The sequence below is a fragment of the Lagenorhynchus albirostris genome, chromosome 9 (genome assembly GCF_949774975.1).
Source record: "Lagenorhynchus albirostris chromosome 9, mLagAlb1.1, whole genome shotgun sequence".
Taxonomy (NCBI): Eukaryota; Metazoa; Chordata; class Mammalia; order Artiodactyla; family Delphinidae; genus Lagenorhynchus; species Lagenorhynchus albirostris.
The window spans coordinates 99,852,228-99,867,519 of NC_083103.1; the positions used below are offsets into that span (position 1 = coordinate 99,852,228).

At 46.5% G+C, this 15,292-nt stretch overlaps 1 protein-coding gene across 2 annotated transcripts in view; it reads left to right on the top strand.

The window, feature by feature from the left end:
• Window positions 1-228: 228 nt before the first annotated feature.
• SLC37A2 (solute carrier family 37 member 2) overlaps window positions 229-15,292 on the top strand; it is a 38,320-nt gene continuing 23,256 nt past the window's right edge. Inside the window, exon 1 of one of the 2 annotated variants that reach the window (XM_060160697.1) lies at window positions 229-566. Coding sequence is in view for 1 of the 2 variants with exons in the window: in XM_060160694.1 (XP_060016677.1) it covers window positions 9,798-9,856 (59 nt within the window). In the remaining variant the exon portion in view is untranslated. Of the gene's footprint in view, window positions 567-9,726; window positions 9,857-15,292 lie in introns of those variants that run through there. The other variant, XM_060160694.1, reaches the window with a different exon arrangement.

Here is a 15,292-nt window from a genome sequence, read left to right on the forward strand (position 1 = left end):
TTGTTGTGAGAATTCGATGAGATAGTTCAGACATTTCATTTGACCTTTCGTATTAATGCCTAAGAGAAAAGGTTTTCTAAGTCCCTAGGTCATGATGACATTTACATTTGCTTTGCATTTGGGTATTTGATTTTGTTCATTGTTCCATCCTACTCTGAGCCTTCTTACCACTAAAGCCAGATTTTTTTTTTTTAAGGTGGAGAATCAAGGAAAGAGACTTTGCCTAGTTGCCAAATGGATGGGTGTGTTGTTTAAATTGTAGATTAGCACGTCTCCTTTATTGCTCATCCAGAGGGTGAAATGATGCCTGTCTTCAAGTCTTTCCTGGCTTAAAACTGTAGGTACCCTCACCTGACAGGTTCAGCTACAGGAGGAACATGTCTTACCCTGTTTTCCCAGGGGGACTCTGTGTTTTCTCTAAGGAGTTCAAAGCAATTGCTACAGAGCTGAGCAACACATCTTTTCCTGTCACTATTGGGACTTTATATCCTACGCATGAAACCTGACTGACTGTCATACAGCTCGGTCTTTTAGGGTTCAGCCTCAGGAGCCTTTTTCCACATAAGGTAACTCCTTGTTCTTCCCTTACAAGTGACTTGGCTCAGGGATGGTAGATGAGGGCCTTTCTCCCTGTGACCCCTGCTCTGTAAAAAACAAACAACAAAAACAAACAACAACAAAAAACAAAAACCCGGAAACAGAGCTGGGAGTGGGAGGGGGAACCACATAGACATAAGGCAAGAAACAGGCTGGGGGCTTCCCTGGTGGCGCAGTGGTTGAGAGTCCGCTTGCCGATGCAGGGCACACAGGTTCGCGCCCCAGTCCGGGAGAATCCCACGTGCCGCGGAGCGGCTGGGCCCGTGAGCCATGGCCGCTGAGCCTGCGCGTCTGGAGCCTGTGCTCCGCAATGGGAGAGGCCACAACAGTGAGAAGCCCGCGTACCGGAAAAAAAAAAAAAAAAAAAAAGAAACAGGCTGAGACTGAAATTAACAATGGAGGATCAAGGGAAAAGAGAGTTTGAAGTAGAACGGGATTGGAGCTTGAGCCAACACAATCGGAAGTTTGGCTAGGCATGGGTTTCTGGAAACTGTGGAGGTGTTTGTTATTAGTCTAGGAGACTAATATAGTGTAAGTGGCTTATACTGTAGTGTCTGTAGTAAGTCAGTCTACAGTAAGTATAGACTTACACACAGTGGCTTACGCTGGAAAATCCATTCATGAAGGAATGTCATCAGGCACAGATAAACAGTGATAGCTGGAGACTTAGTTAATGCTCTACTAAATATGTGTTTTCTTTGTATTACATTTTCTGAACTCCATACCTACCTCTTCCTCTTCACCACTGGCAAAATGGAAATGTTTGGATTAATAGCCATTAATGAAACTTAATTTGACTCCAGGAGTAAGATGCAATTAAATCCATACAACCCTACACCTGGCCTGCCAGGCGGCACAGGGTAGGGGATTCGTCTAGGCTGTGGTATAGTTCTATCTGACATAGAGGAAATAGGCTGTGATGCTCATTTCAAGACACCCTGCTTTGAATTGATGAGCCAGTTATCCCAGTTTCATCATACCTCGTGCTTCTGTGCTTGCCAGGAGTCCTTCATCAGCTAGCGTTGGGACTGTAAGCCTTGCCAGGTCAGATATACAGGGAGATTCCCTGGGACTGGTTCCAAACTGGGTATTGCTCCTGTGTGAATATCACAGGACTGAGTCTGGCCTCTTCTTGGGACTGTAGGGTGCTGGGTGCAGGCTAATAACATTTGGGTCAGGAGAGCCCCTTAGGATTAATAGGCCTTTTGTTTGCCTGAAATTGTCCTTCCAGTTCTCAGTCTTAAAATTTTACTCACCCTTAAGGCAAAGGATTACTGCCACCCGCTCTATGAAAACCTATCTGATTTCTCTCAATCAGAAGGAATTCTTCCTCCTGCCCAGCCATAGTATCCTACTTGTATGCAGTACATATTTTTCTGCCTTACATGATAATTGTTTATATACATTAAAAGACAATTTTCAGAAAAAAGTAAACTCATGACTTTCATACAGATATTAAAATGAACATGTTGATATTAAAGTGAGCATGTGTTAGACTTAAACCCCTAAGGAAAATAAGCAGCTGTTATAACTGGTTCCAAGAAAAGGCAAAAGAAAAAAAAATACTCATATTTATATGAATAAAGGAACGTTGTGAAAGTTCAAATGGAGACAAAACTGATTTTCTTCTATAGTTATTTAAAATTTGCAGAATTGTAAATTAGATCAACTATGGGCTAAAATCAGATAACCCGGAGGGGAGTCCTCTAGCCAATGCGTAATTTTCCACCGAAGCATAAAATGTTTTCTACAGCTTCCTTTGTTTTGATCCAAAATAGTCTCCAAGAAAGGCTATTCTTGATCACAACCTAAGGCTGGTCTCATTAGATTGGGTCTAATTATTCATATAGGTGCAGCAAGAGTGTTAATTTAGGATCCAGGTCTTCTTAAGTTTGCTTTACTGGAAGCTTTTATAAGGAATTTCAGATTGATTTTTTAAATATTTGTTAATTAACCAGACCGAATGTTTATTCATAGTTCATCCGTTTTCTACCTGATTGTATTTGTTAATTTTGAGGCTTGTGTGTGTATGTCTTAAACCTCCTACCGTGCAATAAATAGACGAGGACTTTATAAGACTTGAAGGACTTGACAAAGTCACACAAGGAGTTTGAAAGAAACTGATGAATTTTCTGTTTTGCTTTTTTTTCCCCTAGAGATGCCTGGGCATATGCCCCTCTCTCTGGCTGAAACTCTGTCATTATAAACTGGAAAGAACCTGTACAAATTCATGAGTAGGGGTGGGGGGGTAAGGTTTAGAAATAGGGCTCAGTCAATAGAAATTACTAGAAGCATACGGTGAGCATTTAGATGATCTTGAATTCAGAAGAAGGGAAGACTTGGATCTAAGATAGGGTTAGGACTAGGTTTAGGTCTCTCTCCCAGGAATTTCAGTCTCGAGCTCAGTTCCTGCATCTTGCAGCCTGCCTGTCCTTCACATATTTTACAAGGAATGCCAACAGCACACTAAGCCAGGGATCTGAGACCAGTGCAAAAGAGTTTTGTGGAGAAATTATAGGGTGAAGGTATTGTTGGGCCAAAGGAGATATAAGAGAGTTTTTCCAGATCTGGGGCCTGCCTTTGCTGCCATGGACACCAAAGGGTAGCAAGAACATCTCAGTTTATATAGTGCGGCACTAGTTTGTTTATCCAGAACTTCTTTAATCTGACTAGTAAACTTCTCCCTATAAAAGACCTTCCCATTCTTGTCTGTGAAAAGCATCACAGTTCTTTGAAGTCACATGCTTCTCATTTCTAAATACACTTTCCAATTTTCCTTTGTCCAACCTGTTCTCCCTGTTTCATTCCTCTTGCTTTACGATGGTGCAGTAAAACTGTGCTCCCAACTGTAGATACAAGACAGCAGCAGTGAAAGGCAGGGAGGCATGTCCACAGTCACCCCAGGGGCTGAGAAGGAATCTGATCTTATGGAGTGGCCCTGGGGAGAGCTGGTATCTTATCTTTCCGCCACCACCATTATGTGATTCAGAACATGCCTGTTTTCTTCTATAAGCTTAAATTTTCTTGTCTTTGGAATGGGGAGGAGTATTATCTCCTAGCCATAAAGTGGTACAGAAGAAGGTGTTAGATAAAAGCAGAGGTGGAATAACTTGGAATCAAGGGAATAATGCTGAAACCTGTACTCATGAAGGCAAGTTAGATGTTAACTTGAATTAGCATGGACAGCTGACCTTGCCACTCCACAGCATATTCTGAAAAGAAAAGATTTATATTAAAAGGTAAATTTGTACCATCCCCTGTTTCTAGAATTAGCAAACTGAGAACTACTAGGAAGAACTAAAAAGTTGACAAAGAGCTCCTTTTTTTTTTCCACTTTTTAAAAAACTTTTTTAAAACAATGATATATATACAGGAAGTTGCAAAAATAATTCAGGGAGGAAACTTTACCCAGTTTCTCCTATAGCTATAGCACAATATCAAAAGCAGAAAGTTGGCATTGGTACAGAATGTATGTATGGCTCTATGTGTGCCATTTCCACATGTGTTGATTCATATAAACACCACCATGATCAAGATACAAAACTATTCCATCACCGCAAAGACCTCCCTCATGTTACTCCTCGAAAGTGACACTCGCACCCCTCCCTGTCCCCACATCCCTAACCCCTGGCCACCATTAAGCTCCTTGCCATCTCTATAATTTTGTCATTTCAAGGAAATGGAATCATACAGTACGTGGCCTTTTGAGACAGATTTTTTTTTCACTCAGCACAATGCCATTGAGATCCATCCAAATTGTGTGTAGTAATCATTCTTTTATTTGCTGAGTAGTATTGGGTGTACCATAACTAGTCACCTGTTGAGGGGCATTTTCGTTGTTTCTAGGTTTTTGCTATTATAGATGAGGCCACTACAGACATTTGTATACAGGTTTGTATGGACAGAAATTTTCATTTATGGAAGGCAACTAGTGGGCTGTATGGGGAATGTATGTTTAGTTTTTTAAGAAAGTGACAGCATGTTGGATCATGTTTTTAATCCTCTCTTCCAGGTGGGTGGTAGAAATTCAGGTTTCCTACTTGGCCTCAGTTGATACCCGTGGGGTGGTGGAGAAGGGCATCTCGCTACAGCTTGGAGAGTGGGAGATCAGGGTCCCTACTGTGCCTCCACTGACACCACCCTGCGTGAGAGGGGGAGGGGCCCTCCTTACTGCTCCCCATATGATCTCTGCTGACACCATGGGGGTGGGGTGGGGGCGTGCTCATCACCACTGGAAGGTGGCGAAAGTCCTGGCTTCCCAGAACTCGGAGTTCCCTGACACCACCCTGATGCCCTGATGGTGGGGCTGGGAGGACGCCTCATTCCAGCCAGGTGCAAATGGAAGTTGAGGCCTCCACTTTGCCTCTGCTGATAGAAGTGGGGCGGGCTGCTGTGCTCTCTGTAGTGGTTGGGTGGAGGGGCTGCCCCTTTCTTGATCCTTTACTTAGCTGGCTAGCTTTTCTTGGTGTTTTTTCCTTTCCTTTTTTGTCTGTGCTGTTGATGCTTCTGGACTGGGTGCTGGCTTCTCCAGAGCCCAGCCCAGGATAAATGAAATAAAAAGCAACCCAGACAAACCACTACTGTGTCTTTCCTCAGATCTCGAGTTTCCTAGCTAATCTTCCTTCTTCTCTCCACTTTCTCAGAATTTTCTTATGTTGCTGTACATACAATGCCCAGGGGTTTAGCACTTAGCAAGAAGGGTAGGGAGAAGTGAGTCTATTCCATCTTGATCCAGAATCAGAGGTCGGCAAGGGCTTTTAAATGGCCATTTCTTCTCTAAGAACATAAATCTGATTGTGTCTCAACCCTTCTTGAAAACCTCCTTTTCATAACTCCCAACTGTCCGAAGGACAAAATCCCAACCCCTTAACATTGGCTTTGAAGGCTTTTCGCTATTTCACCACAAGTAAAAACGGTCATATCTTCAGCAACTCCTCACTGTGCATGTGTGCTCTCCAGCTACACAGAATTTTTTATGCACCATCTCTTAAATAGACCACGCTTTTTCATGCTCTGCTGTTTTGCACATGCCTGTGTCCATGCGCTCTGTTGGTCCTACCTTTCTCTTCTTCTCTACTTGGCACGCGCCCAGCTGTGCTTCACATCTGCTTCTCATATTACCTACTGTGGAGCATCTCAAGCCTCTTCCAGGGTCATCTGATCCTTTCTCAGGGCCTCCTTAGGAGGATGAACATACCTCTTTAACCTGTTTCTTGTTTGAGTCAACCTGTTCCTCTAGGGCTCTTTGAGGTGGAATTACATCCCTATACATGTCTGTCCCATTCAACTGTGACTCCTTTGAGATTAGGGGCTGTGCCTGTCTCATCCTGCCTGGCACATAGTTGGCACTCCAACAGTGTTGATTAAATGAATATATTAATGAATTGTTACTTTCAGATACTAGAGCAACCAAAACTTGTCCTCAGCTTGTGTGAACAGACTACCTGAGTCTGCCTTTTATCGTTACCTTATATTCCTTTTTATTTCTCCCCCTGAACAAAGCAACTTTGGGAGACCATAATAGTTTAACCACTGGCCCAATCTGCTCCTCCCTTCCCAAGGACTGCCTCCTTTCAGGTTGTCCGTATAGTCACCTCGGTTGACTGTTTGAGAGCAGGACTGTCCCCTTGTTTGGCTGATAGTGGTCCCCAAAGCCCATTCTTCAGGCCATTAGGAGCCATCAGTCCAGTCTTGAATAGACTGAAGCCCCTCCTTTTGACCAGTCGTATCAATGCTGGGGCTTTCTTTGCCAAGCCCTTCCGAAAAATTGTCTTTTATTGAGAAACAAAATCTTCTTGGATACGGGGGCACCTTGCTTATTTATCTTTTGATTGTGTTGGCTGGAAGAAGTTTAAAAGCAATTCTTCTTAGCAAGAGTTCAGCATCTGATATATTTGAGATAATAATAGATTCCTTCATTTTTATGACACTTTACTTAACCCATACATCCATCCTTGTCAAGCCCAAATTATTCCACATGTATTATCATAATGTTTGCAGTAACTCAGTGAGTGAAGTTATATACACACACACAGACACCCACATACATATACATTCACACACACACACACACACACACACACACACACACACACAGGATATTAAAGACTTTGCAGGTCAGATCTATTCTGTTACACCCATTGATACTTTTTAAGGACTCTGATCCTTCGGCGCCTATATTTTGTTCTCATTTTTAACGGCCATCTGTTTCCATCAGTTGTAGTCAATATCTAATCCTCAAGCTGTATGTTTGCTCATGCACATATAAGAATTGCTCCACTTACCAAACCTATTTAATATGGCCAGACACTTTTTATATGCATAATTTTAAATTCTTACAGCCACCTTGCAAGATCAATGTTATTATCCACATTTTACAGATGAGAGAACTGAGGTTTGGAGAAGTAGGAGAGCCAGAGCTGGCTCTGCCTCAAAGCCCATGTTCTTTTCACTACACTTGGCATCTCAAGCAACAGGCCTGATATGAAATTGAACCTTTAAAAGGTTGAGTAATCCCAATTTCTCCTAAGATCTCAACTCCTACCCCACTAATCAAGGGTCTGGGTTCTGACTCTATCACAGAAAAAATCGTGCTATTCTCTGTTCAGTGAGACAGAAGTGGGAGAACGGAGATGTGTTCAAAGAATGATGATCGTGTGTGTGCAGGGAAACGCGAGGGTTCTGCTGCCTAATGGCTTGTCCTCGTGGCACTTGTTCTCACAGACTTGCTCAAGAATTCAGGTCCCTGGGTCCCTTTGAAAAAACCAGGGAGGACACTTGTTGCTATATCTAGAAGGACCTAAACGGATAACTGACTACCCAAAAAAGTCCCATGGATGGTCAATGAAACCTGCTAGCAATAGGAACTGGTATTTGATGGGCAAAAAGGTCATTATCTGCCGGCTCCTGTTTTCAGGTGTCTGATACTAAGGCATAGTAAGCATTTTTGACCAATTATAGGGCTACCCACAATAAGAACTAAGGCTCTCTTTCTTTAGTGTGTGGTTCAGTCGCTCATCCCTTCCCTCCTTATTGCCTTCAGATACAACTGTCCACACCCTGCCAGGTACGAGGAGGTAGCATGTGAAGGGGGCCAGATAACAGGAAGGTGAGTCGAGGGCAGAGAGCTTGTGTAGCTGAGTGAAAGAAGTATCCTTCTTTGTCACTCCCCCAAGCAGCAGGAAGCGAGGATACTGTCAGGTCACACACAGGAGCAAGTGAGGAACATTGGTAGGACTGTCCCTGCTGCCATCCTGGCCCCTGAATTCACAGGAAGCCACTAGGACAAGGCAAAGACTGTCTCAGGACTGGCCCTGCTCCCAGCCACTCACTGGCACAGCATGAGTAAGAGCCATACCACCACGAGGGTGTATTCTTTATGCCTCTCTGAGGGTTCCAGCCACAGACAAGCATGGTCCCCTGAGGGGCACAAACACACCTTCTCCAGAGGGCCATGTAAAATGAGTGCTAATGCGTCTTATGCGTTGGCTTCTCTCTGTCTGGAATGGAAAGATAGACATTCCCCACTGCTGAAGTCTGGATAGCACCCCTGGAGCCCTTGCTGATATCCACGTACTCCTCCCGTGTAGCTTCAAGTGACCTCAGCTGCTTCCCTGGCTCCTCTGTATTCAGCTCTCTCCTTCCCTCTAGCCCTTTGGACACAGGCAGCTCTCTTCCTGGTGATATCAGCTCATTATCCCATTTTACTTTCCACCCTTAATCTGCCTTCTTTCAGGCCTAACGTCTTTTGGGTGTTACTGACCCCAGAGCTGTCCATCATACGTTCTGGGACTGCGGGTGTCTGCTGGGATTGTCCCAGGCAAACCAGCATGGTTAGTCAGTCTTCTCAGATGGATAATGCCCACCTCCCTGACCTGTAAGAACGAAATGAATGTACGTCTGGGCACCCTGTGTGGTATAATTAAGGGCTGAGTTAGCTGCTGGTAGCTGTGCTCTTCCTCAGTGTTTCAGCTCCATACCTTAAACAACCCAGCACAGCTTCTTCCTTCTGTCCCCTGTCCCCTTTCCTTTGTAGTCGTCTACCTCCTGCCCTCTTCTGTGTGTTGCTGTCTTCATTTCTGCCACGAGACCCCTGCCCCTGACTGCCTGGCATTACCGGAGGGTTTTACAACTCTGTTTACCTCTTTTTGCCTGATTCCGGGGCTGGTAGCGGCCAAGCCCACTCTCCTGGGTCTGAACCTGTTTGGTGTAGCCGTTACTGCCCTTCTCTGACCTTGCACTTTGGGTCTGGGCACTCCTAGGAGTGAGAGGCAGGGTGGGCTTAGGGCTGAAATCTATTTGCCCAGACAAGTTCCTAGTTCACCTTCTATTAACCATTTTATTCTCCAGGCCAATGCTTCCCTCTATAGTTAGTTCACCCTTGGGTTCATAGACAAAGATCTCACAATCACTGCTTTTTATAGGTGGAAACATACCCTGGAACTCTTCAGGCCAGAGGTCTGCAGAGCACTTTTAAGAGCACGGAACTCTGCCTCAGAGGGGCCCTTCACTGCTGCGTGGCCGCGGGCCTTCAGAAGGGAGAGCGAGAGTGGCCGCTGCACAGTCACCGTGGGGGTAGAGGCGGGGCGGGGGTATCAGTCTATCCGTGGACGAGGTGCGGTAGGGTCTTGTCTGGCTCACTGCGTAATCTGGAATCTGAGTGGGACAGAAAGTCCCTGTTGGGACACCTACGCTCCCAGGGGGCGCTGGCACTCAAATCAGCGTCCTGTGGGACGCTGGCCCTCCAGCCTGCCTCAGTTTCCCGATCTGTGTCTGCGCCACAGCTAATCAGGATAGGAAGGCACTGCAGGAGCAGCTGAGGGTAGACGGGAGGTCACGCAGAGCTGACTGAATCTGGGATCGCAGCTTTCAGTTCCCCGGAGGGAAGTGAGCCGACAAGCGCAGGCCGAAGGAGAGGCCCCAGAGGCTCGGAGGGCCGCGGGTCCCTAGCCCGGAGGCAGAGCACGAGAAAAGTCCGTGCCCGAGGCCGGCCGGAGGATGGGCAGTGGGCGTGCGCTTTGCGCTTGGCCGGGCCCGAGGGCGGTCAGGCGCAAGGGGGCGGGGGCTGAAGGCCACGATTTGCGGCGTCGGGGCGGGCCGGCCGGCGGGGCATTTAAACTCTGGGGACTGCCAGCTCGGGGCGCGTGCCCAGCTCTGCATCCTCCTCTGCTTCGGATTCGCTTCGGGTATCGCCGGGCAAGATGCGGTCTTCCTTGGCGCCGGGCGTCTGGTTCCTCCGCGCCTTCTCCAGGGACAGCTGGTGAGAGGACCTGCGGGGTGGGGGGCGCCGGGCCAGGACGGCCTCCCTCTCCCTCGGGTTTGGCGGATCCAACTCGGGCGGCCGGGAGTCCCAGCGTGCTGGTGGTGGGGGGGGGCGGGGGGCGGCGCGGCGGCGGGTTCTGACAGAATCTGGCCGGTCGGCGGGGAGGTGGGTGGCACGCACGCCCTAGCTCGCTCCGCCTCCGCATGACCCCTCCCTGGGAGGCTGCCCAGGAGAGTTTCCGCCGATGCCCGTTTGCATCCGCACCTCCAGACACGCACACACCCCCACCCGACCCCGGGGAGACCTTCAGAGCGCCTCCTTTATCGCTGAGCACCCGGGGGAGCCGGGCTTGCAGGCTAGGGAACCGAGGTCAGGGCGTGGCGGAGTTGCTGAAAAAGTGGCCATTGGAGTTGTCGAGTGGTCCTTTTGGTCTCTTTTGGCCCTTGGATAACACGAAGGCCAGAACCCAGTGGTCCTGGGACTTGCCTTGAGGGGTTCTGGGCCCTGAGAGACACGCTCCCGGGAGGGCATGCGTCTCAGATCAGAGCAGCAGCTGCGCCGCAGCAGGGTAGTCACCCCAGCGGCGGGCCGGCGGCTTCCACAGGAGTTTTCCTCCTGACCAAGGAGTCCTGAGGAGGCCGCGGATCGGGGGTGGGGGGGTGGGGGGGAGGGCTTTCAGCCCATTCTTCATCAGAGGCCACACTGGAGCAGTTTGCTTGGTCTGCACAGTGTTTTTGTTTTGTTTAATATTGTGTTAGTTGCCATCGTTTACAAATTATAAAACAACGTAGATAGCCAGATTCCTCGCTTCTCTGATGTAACAGTCTCAGGCCTAAATTCCCCAATTATATCATTAGGGGTAGGAGCCCCTTTTAGATGGGGTGCAAGCTCTTAATATGAACAGCTTGTTCCCGTTTTAAAACAGAAAATCCTGCATCCCCAGCCCCCTCAGACCTGGGCAAATCAGGATGGTCAGTTGGTGACAGCCCTCACTGGGGACAGTCCTCACACTCCCAACCTTCCCCACTCATTTAGATTATTTATTTGGTCCTTTTTGAGTTTAGGACTCTTAAAAGATATTTTTCAGAAAAAAAGATAAGATCATGACTCTCGTAAGGATATAAAAATGAACATGTGTTAAAAATTTTATTTCACTCATAATGAGGGTGCCAGAAGATGTTATAATTGGCACAAAAGAAAAACCCAGGGAGGGGAGAATGGGGGGTTATTGCTTAATGGGTACAGAGGTGCAGCTTGAGAAGATGAAAAGGCTCTGGAGGTGGATGGTAATGATGGCGGCACACCAATACGAAGGTACTTGATGCCACTGAACTGCATACTTTAAAATGGTTAAACGTTCAATTTTATGTTACATATATTTTACCACAGTTTTGAAAAGAGAGAATACAAAGAACGTCCCCATTTGTAAGTTAGGCATATTGAGGCAAAACTGATTGGGAGGGAAGACTATTGAAACTCTGTCCGTTCATGGACATATTTTATATGACTTACCAGTTACTTAACCACTTCATGGAATTCAAGCTCAGTGAAAGACAAGAATCAGATAACTTGGAGGGGTGTCCTCTGGGCAATGCACAGTTCTCCAGAGAAACACATTTTTTCCCCTACAGTCTGCCCTGCTGGGATCAAAAATAGTCCCAAAGAAAGATTATTCTTGATCACGAAATAGGGTTGGTCTCCTTAGATTTGATCTGATTATCTATATACATAATTTACTGTATAGGCCTTGTTACGTTCACTTTGCTGGAAGTTTTCATAAGGGATCTTGGATTGAACTTTTAAAATCCTTCTGTTATTTACTGTTCTGAGATTGGGAAGCCGAGCCAAGAAGCTGTCTCCACTAGGTTTTACCTGCTGTGCCTATAAATTTAGGCAAACTCCTCTCTTCTTGAGGTCCCCAAATATCCTAAGTTTCCTGGGCCTGCCAGGGAGTGACCGTCCTGATTTGTGTGTAAGGGAACACAGTAAGCCGGTTTTCCTAGGCAGGTTTTGTATTGGCTGTCAACCTTAATTCCTTAAAAGTGGCAGCAGTATCTGATTAAATGAGCATCATTGTCAAGTACGACATTCCAGGCAAGGCCTTGGTTGTAAAACCAAGTTTTCTAATATGTTCTGGTTAAAAAAAAAAAAAAAATTCCTATTGAACTTTTGCAAATAACCATATTTTATAAAAAGCAAGAAGACTCAAAAAAAGTTTCTGAATTCCGAGGGGTCAGGCAGGGAGAATAAGGTATTTACAAATGTTTCAGTTTACAAAAACAGGGTCTCCTAAATTGTTATGGGTTACAGACAGCTTAAGAAGAAAGAGAAAGGGCTTTCTTATATATTCAGAAGATTGAACACTATAACAACATCAGTAATATTCCAAACGTGACAGTCATTCCTTATCAGTTCTTTCAGTCCTAAGTGATTAATTCTTGTTCTGCTGAATCTTGGGTTCACAACCACATAATCTGGTCAGCTTCTTTGCTGAAGAGTTTTGGAAATCCTGACTCAGTCCACTGGTATGTTCTTAAAGATATCTGAGTGATGTCATCAGGAGTCCGTACCCACGAGTATGTACCTGGTCCTGTGCTTTTCTGAGACAGTTCTTGTTTGCTGAAGGTAAAACCTTTGGCCTATAGCTGACTGCACAGCCTTTAGGGAGCATCAGAGTAGAACAAAAACTATCTGTAAGGGACAGAGACCTAAAGAGGTATGGATTAACTTATTAATGATAATTTTCAAAAGTGAATGATATGATGAGAATTCATGACAAGAAAAATGCAGCTAACAAGGAAGTCTGATTATTCCTGAGGTATGTAAAACAAAATAAAGCCAATCCAAAAGAAAAAAATTAGACAATGTCTAAAAACACACTAAGGCTAATTTCAAAGAAGACAGTGAACATTATATCTGATTCATAAAAATGATGAGCATAATTTTTATAGAGGAAAAAATCTTGAGATATATAAAAACCCCAATACATAATTTACATAACATACAAGGAGATACCAAGAATGTTGACTGAAGAGATTTAGTAAGTCTGGAGTAAGTCCTAAACATCTATGTTTTAATAAAACTCCATAGGAAAGTCTGATGTACATCCCCAGTTGAAAACCACTGACCATAAGATGCTAGATTCAAATTAAAGAAGTAAGGTTGCAGCCAGGTAACATTTAAAATCATAGCTGAAATCATGACTGGTAACATTCTACTGTTATCACCAGGCAAAGCACCACCAGGGTGCTGATGCATAGAAACAGATCATAGACCAAGAGGGCATTGAGAAACCTTTAGAACTTTCTCACACAGCAAACAACTTCTGAGACACTTATGTAAGTGAAATATTCTACTACTCTTTTTTTCCCATAATAAACAAAAATAGATCTCATTACCATATATGTTCAAAGTTGTATCTCTCTGCCACTATTGTTCCTGGTAGAGTCTTATTCGTATACATTAATTATACCCTTTAACCAAAGTAACTTATATTTCAGAGAAAATGAGGGGCAGGGAGAGTGGATCACTGTAAACAGCCTGTCCCACTCCAGCATTTTAGAAGAGCTCAGGAAGGCACAACTCTCCACAGGCACACACGTCACTTACACACTTGTTAAAGTGTGACTCCAACCACTGTGTTCTCCCACATCTCCCAGGTTTAAGACAGATCCGGATTGAAATCCTCTCACCACTGTGTGCCTTGTGTAGTTAACTTCTCTGGGACTCAGTTCCCTCGTGGGTGAAAGTCAGGTGGGTTCTTGAAGGCAAAAGTGGTCCGTGAACATCCTTGACCTCCCGTGGCTGATGGAGGGCGCACGATAAGTGTTCCTTTACTTCTTTCCTGATGCATGGAGGTTTGGACTCCTAACAGACACCGAACGTCAATGTAGTTCCTACCGTAGGCACGCTATCGTGTTACACTGTGAGGCCTACAGAGATGATTAAGACACGGTCCTACTTTCTCGGAATTAAGGCTCAAGCTGGAGAGAGGGCGTGTTCTCTCATTATCACATTTGCTGCTTCCACCTGTACCCAAGGAGGGCTTTTAAGCAGAAGTGAAGAAAGCAGACGGTCCTGGAGCAGGACGCCAGAGGGTGGGCTGGCCCTGAGCTTTGGATTCCTTGCTTGTACCGTGAGGATACTTGTAACACCTACCTCGTCAGGTCGCTGTGAGGATTAAAGATTGTCTCGAGATGCAGCAGTTAAAATACTTAGATCAGTGCCAGGCTCATATTAAGCACTGACTAAACATTAATTATTGACTGTTTTTCTACTCGCATTTCCTACTGCTCTGTGCCAGGCATTGTGTTTGTGGTTCACTGCAAGGCCTTTATTTGTTTCCCCACCTAATTCCCCATTATATGGGTATAATGAGGCACAGAGCAGTTATGTACCTGGTCAAGCGCCGCATAGCTAGTAAGTAACTGAGGTGAACTTGAATCCAGGTTAGTTAGACTCCCAAGCCCACGGTCTTTCCTCCTGATTAGAGTGTGGGAGGGGAAAAGAAAACATAGCCTTTGGACTTGAGAAAAATCACTAAATCTCTAAGGCTCCAGGTCCTTGTCTTCAAATGGAAATAGCAATATACCTCTATCCCAGGGTTTTAGTGAAATTAAGTGAGAAGATATTTAAAGCACTTAGCCCAGTGCCTGGTGTGCAGTTAGTACTTGGTAATTGCGCGGTGCTTGTGAGTTTCTGTGGCGGGAGGGTTTCATCTTCATTAGGAGGAACAGGTAGCATTTGCCTTGGTGGACCTGGAGGTATTCTGAGTGGAGCCGTGGAGCTGGCGAAGGCACGGCAGTGAGGACGTAGCCTGTGTTGTCAGCACTGGTCACGTGCAGCCGCAGCTGGTGGGAGCCTGGGGCTTGAAGGCGCGGTCCCCCGACAGGAGGCTGAGAGGCAGGCGGCACGAGGTGTGCAAGCAGAAGGCAGAGACTGAGGAGTTTCTGCCCAGGAGGATGGCACTGCCCCTCCTTCTCCCGTCAGAGCCCCCAGGGTCAGGCAGTGTCCTCGCAGGAGCCACAGCCCCTCTGAGTCCTCCCCAGCCCTGGGCCTGGCCGGTGCCCCGCCTTCTGGGCCAGCGTCCGCGTGGGCACGTCTGGGGACAGATGGCAACGTGGGCATCTTGCCAGAGAGACGAGTATGGCTGCTGATTCTGGGGCTGGGCCCGCTTCCTGGGGCCTGTGGGGAGGGAGCAGCTCAGGGCTCGAGGAGAGGAGCCTGTGGGAGGAGGGCCAGGTGGCATTCCTGCTGGATGAGCAGGAATGGGTGGGGCACTGGGCAGGCAGGAAAGCAGGGGCCGTGAGCTCCCAGCTCGCTGCCCTCCCCCAAGCCCGCCAAGGCCGAGGTGGGCTGGAGGCTGCAGCGGGGACCAGTGGCTCTGCCCGCCGGAGTTTGCTGAGGTCCTGCTGCCGGATGCATCGCATCTCA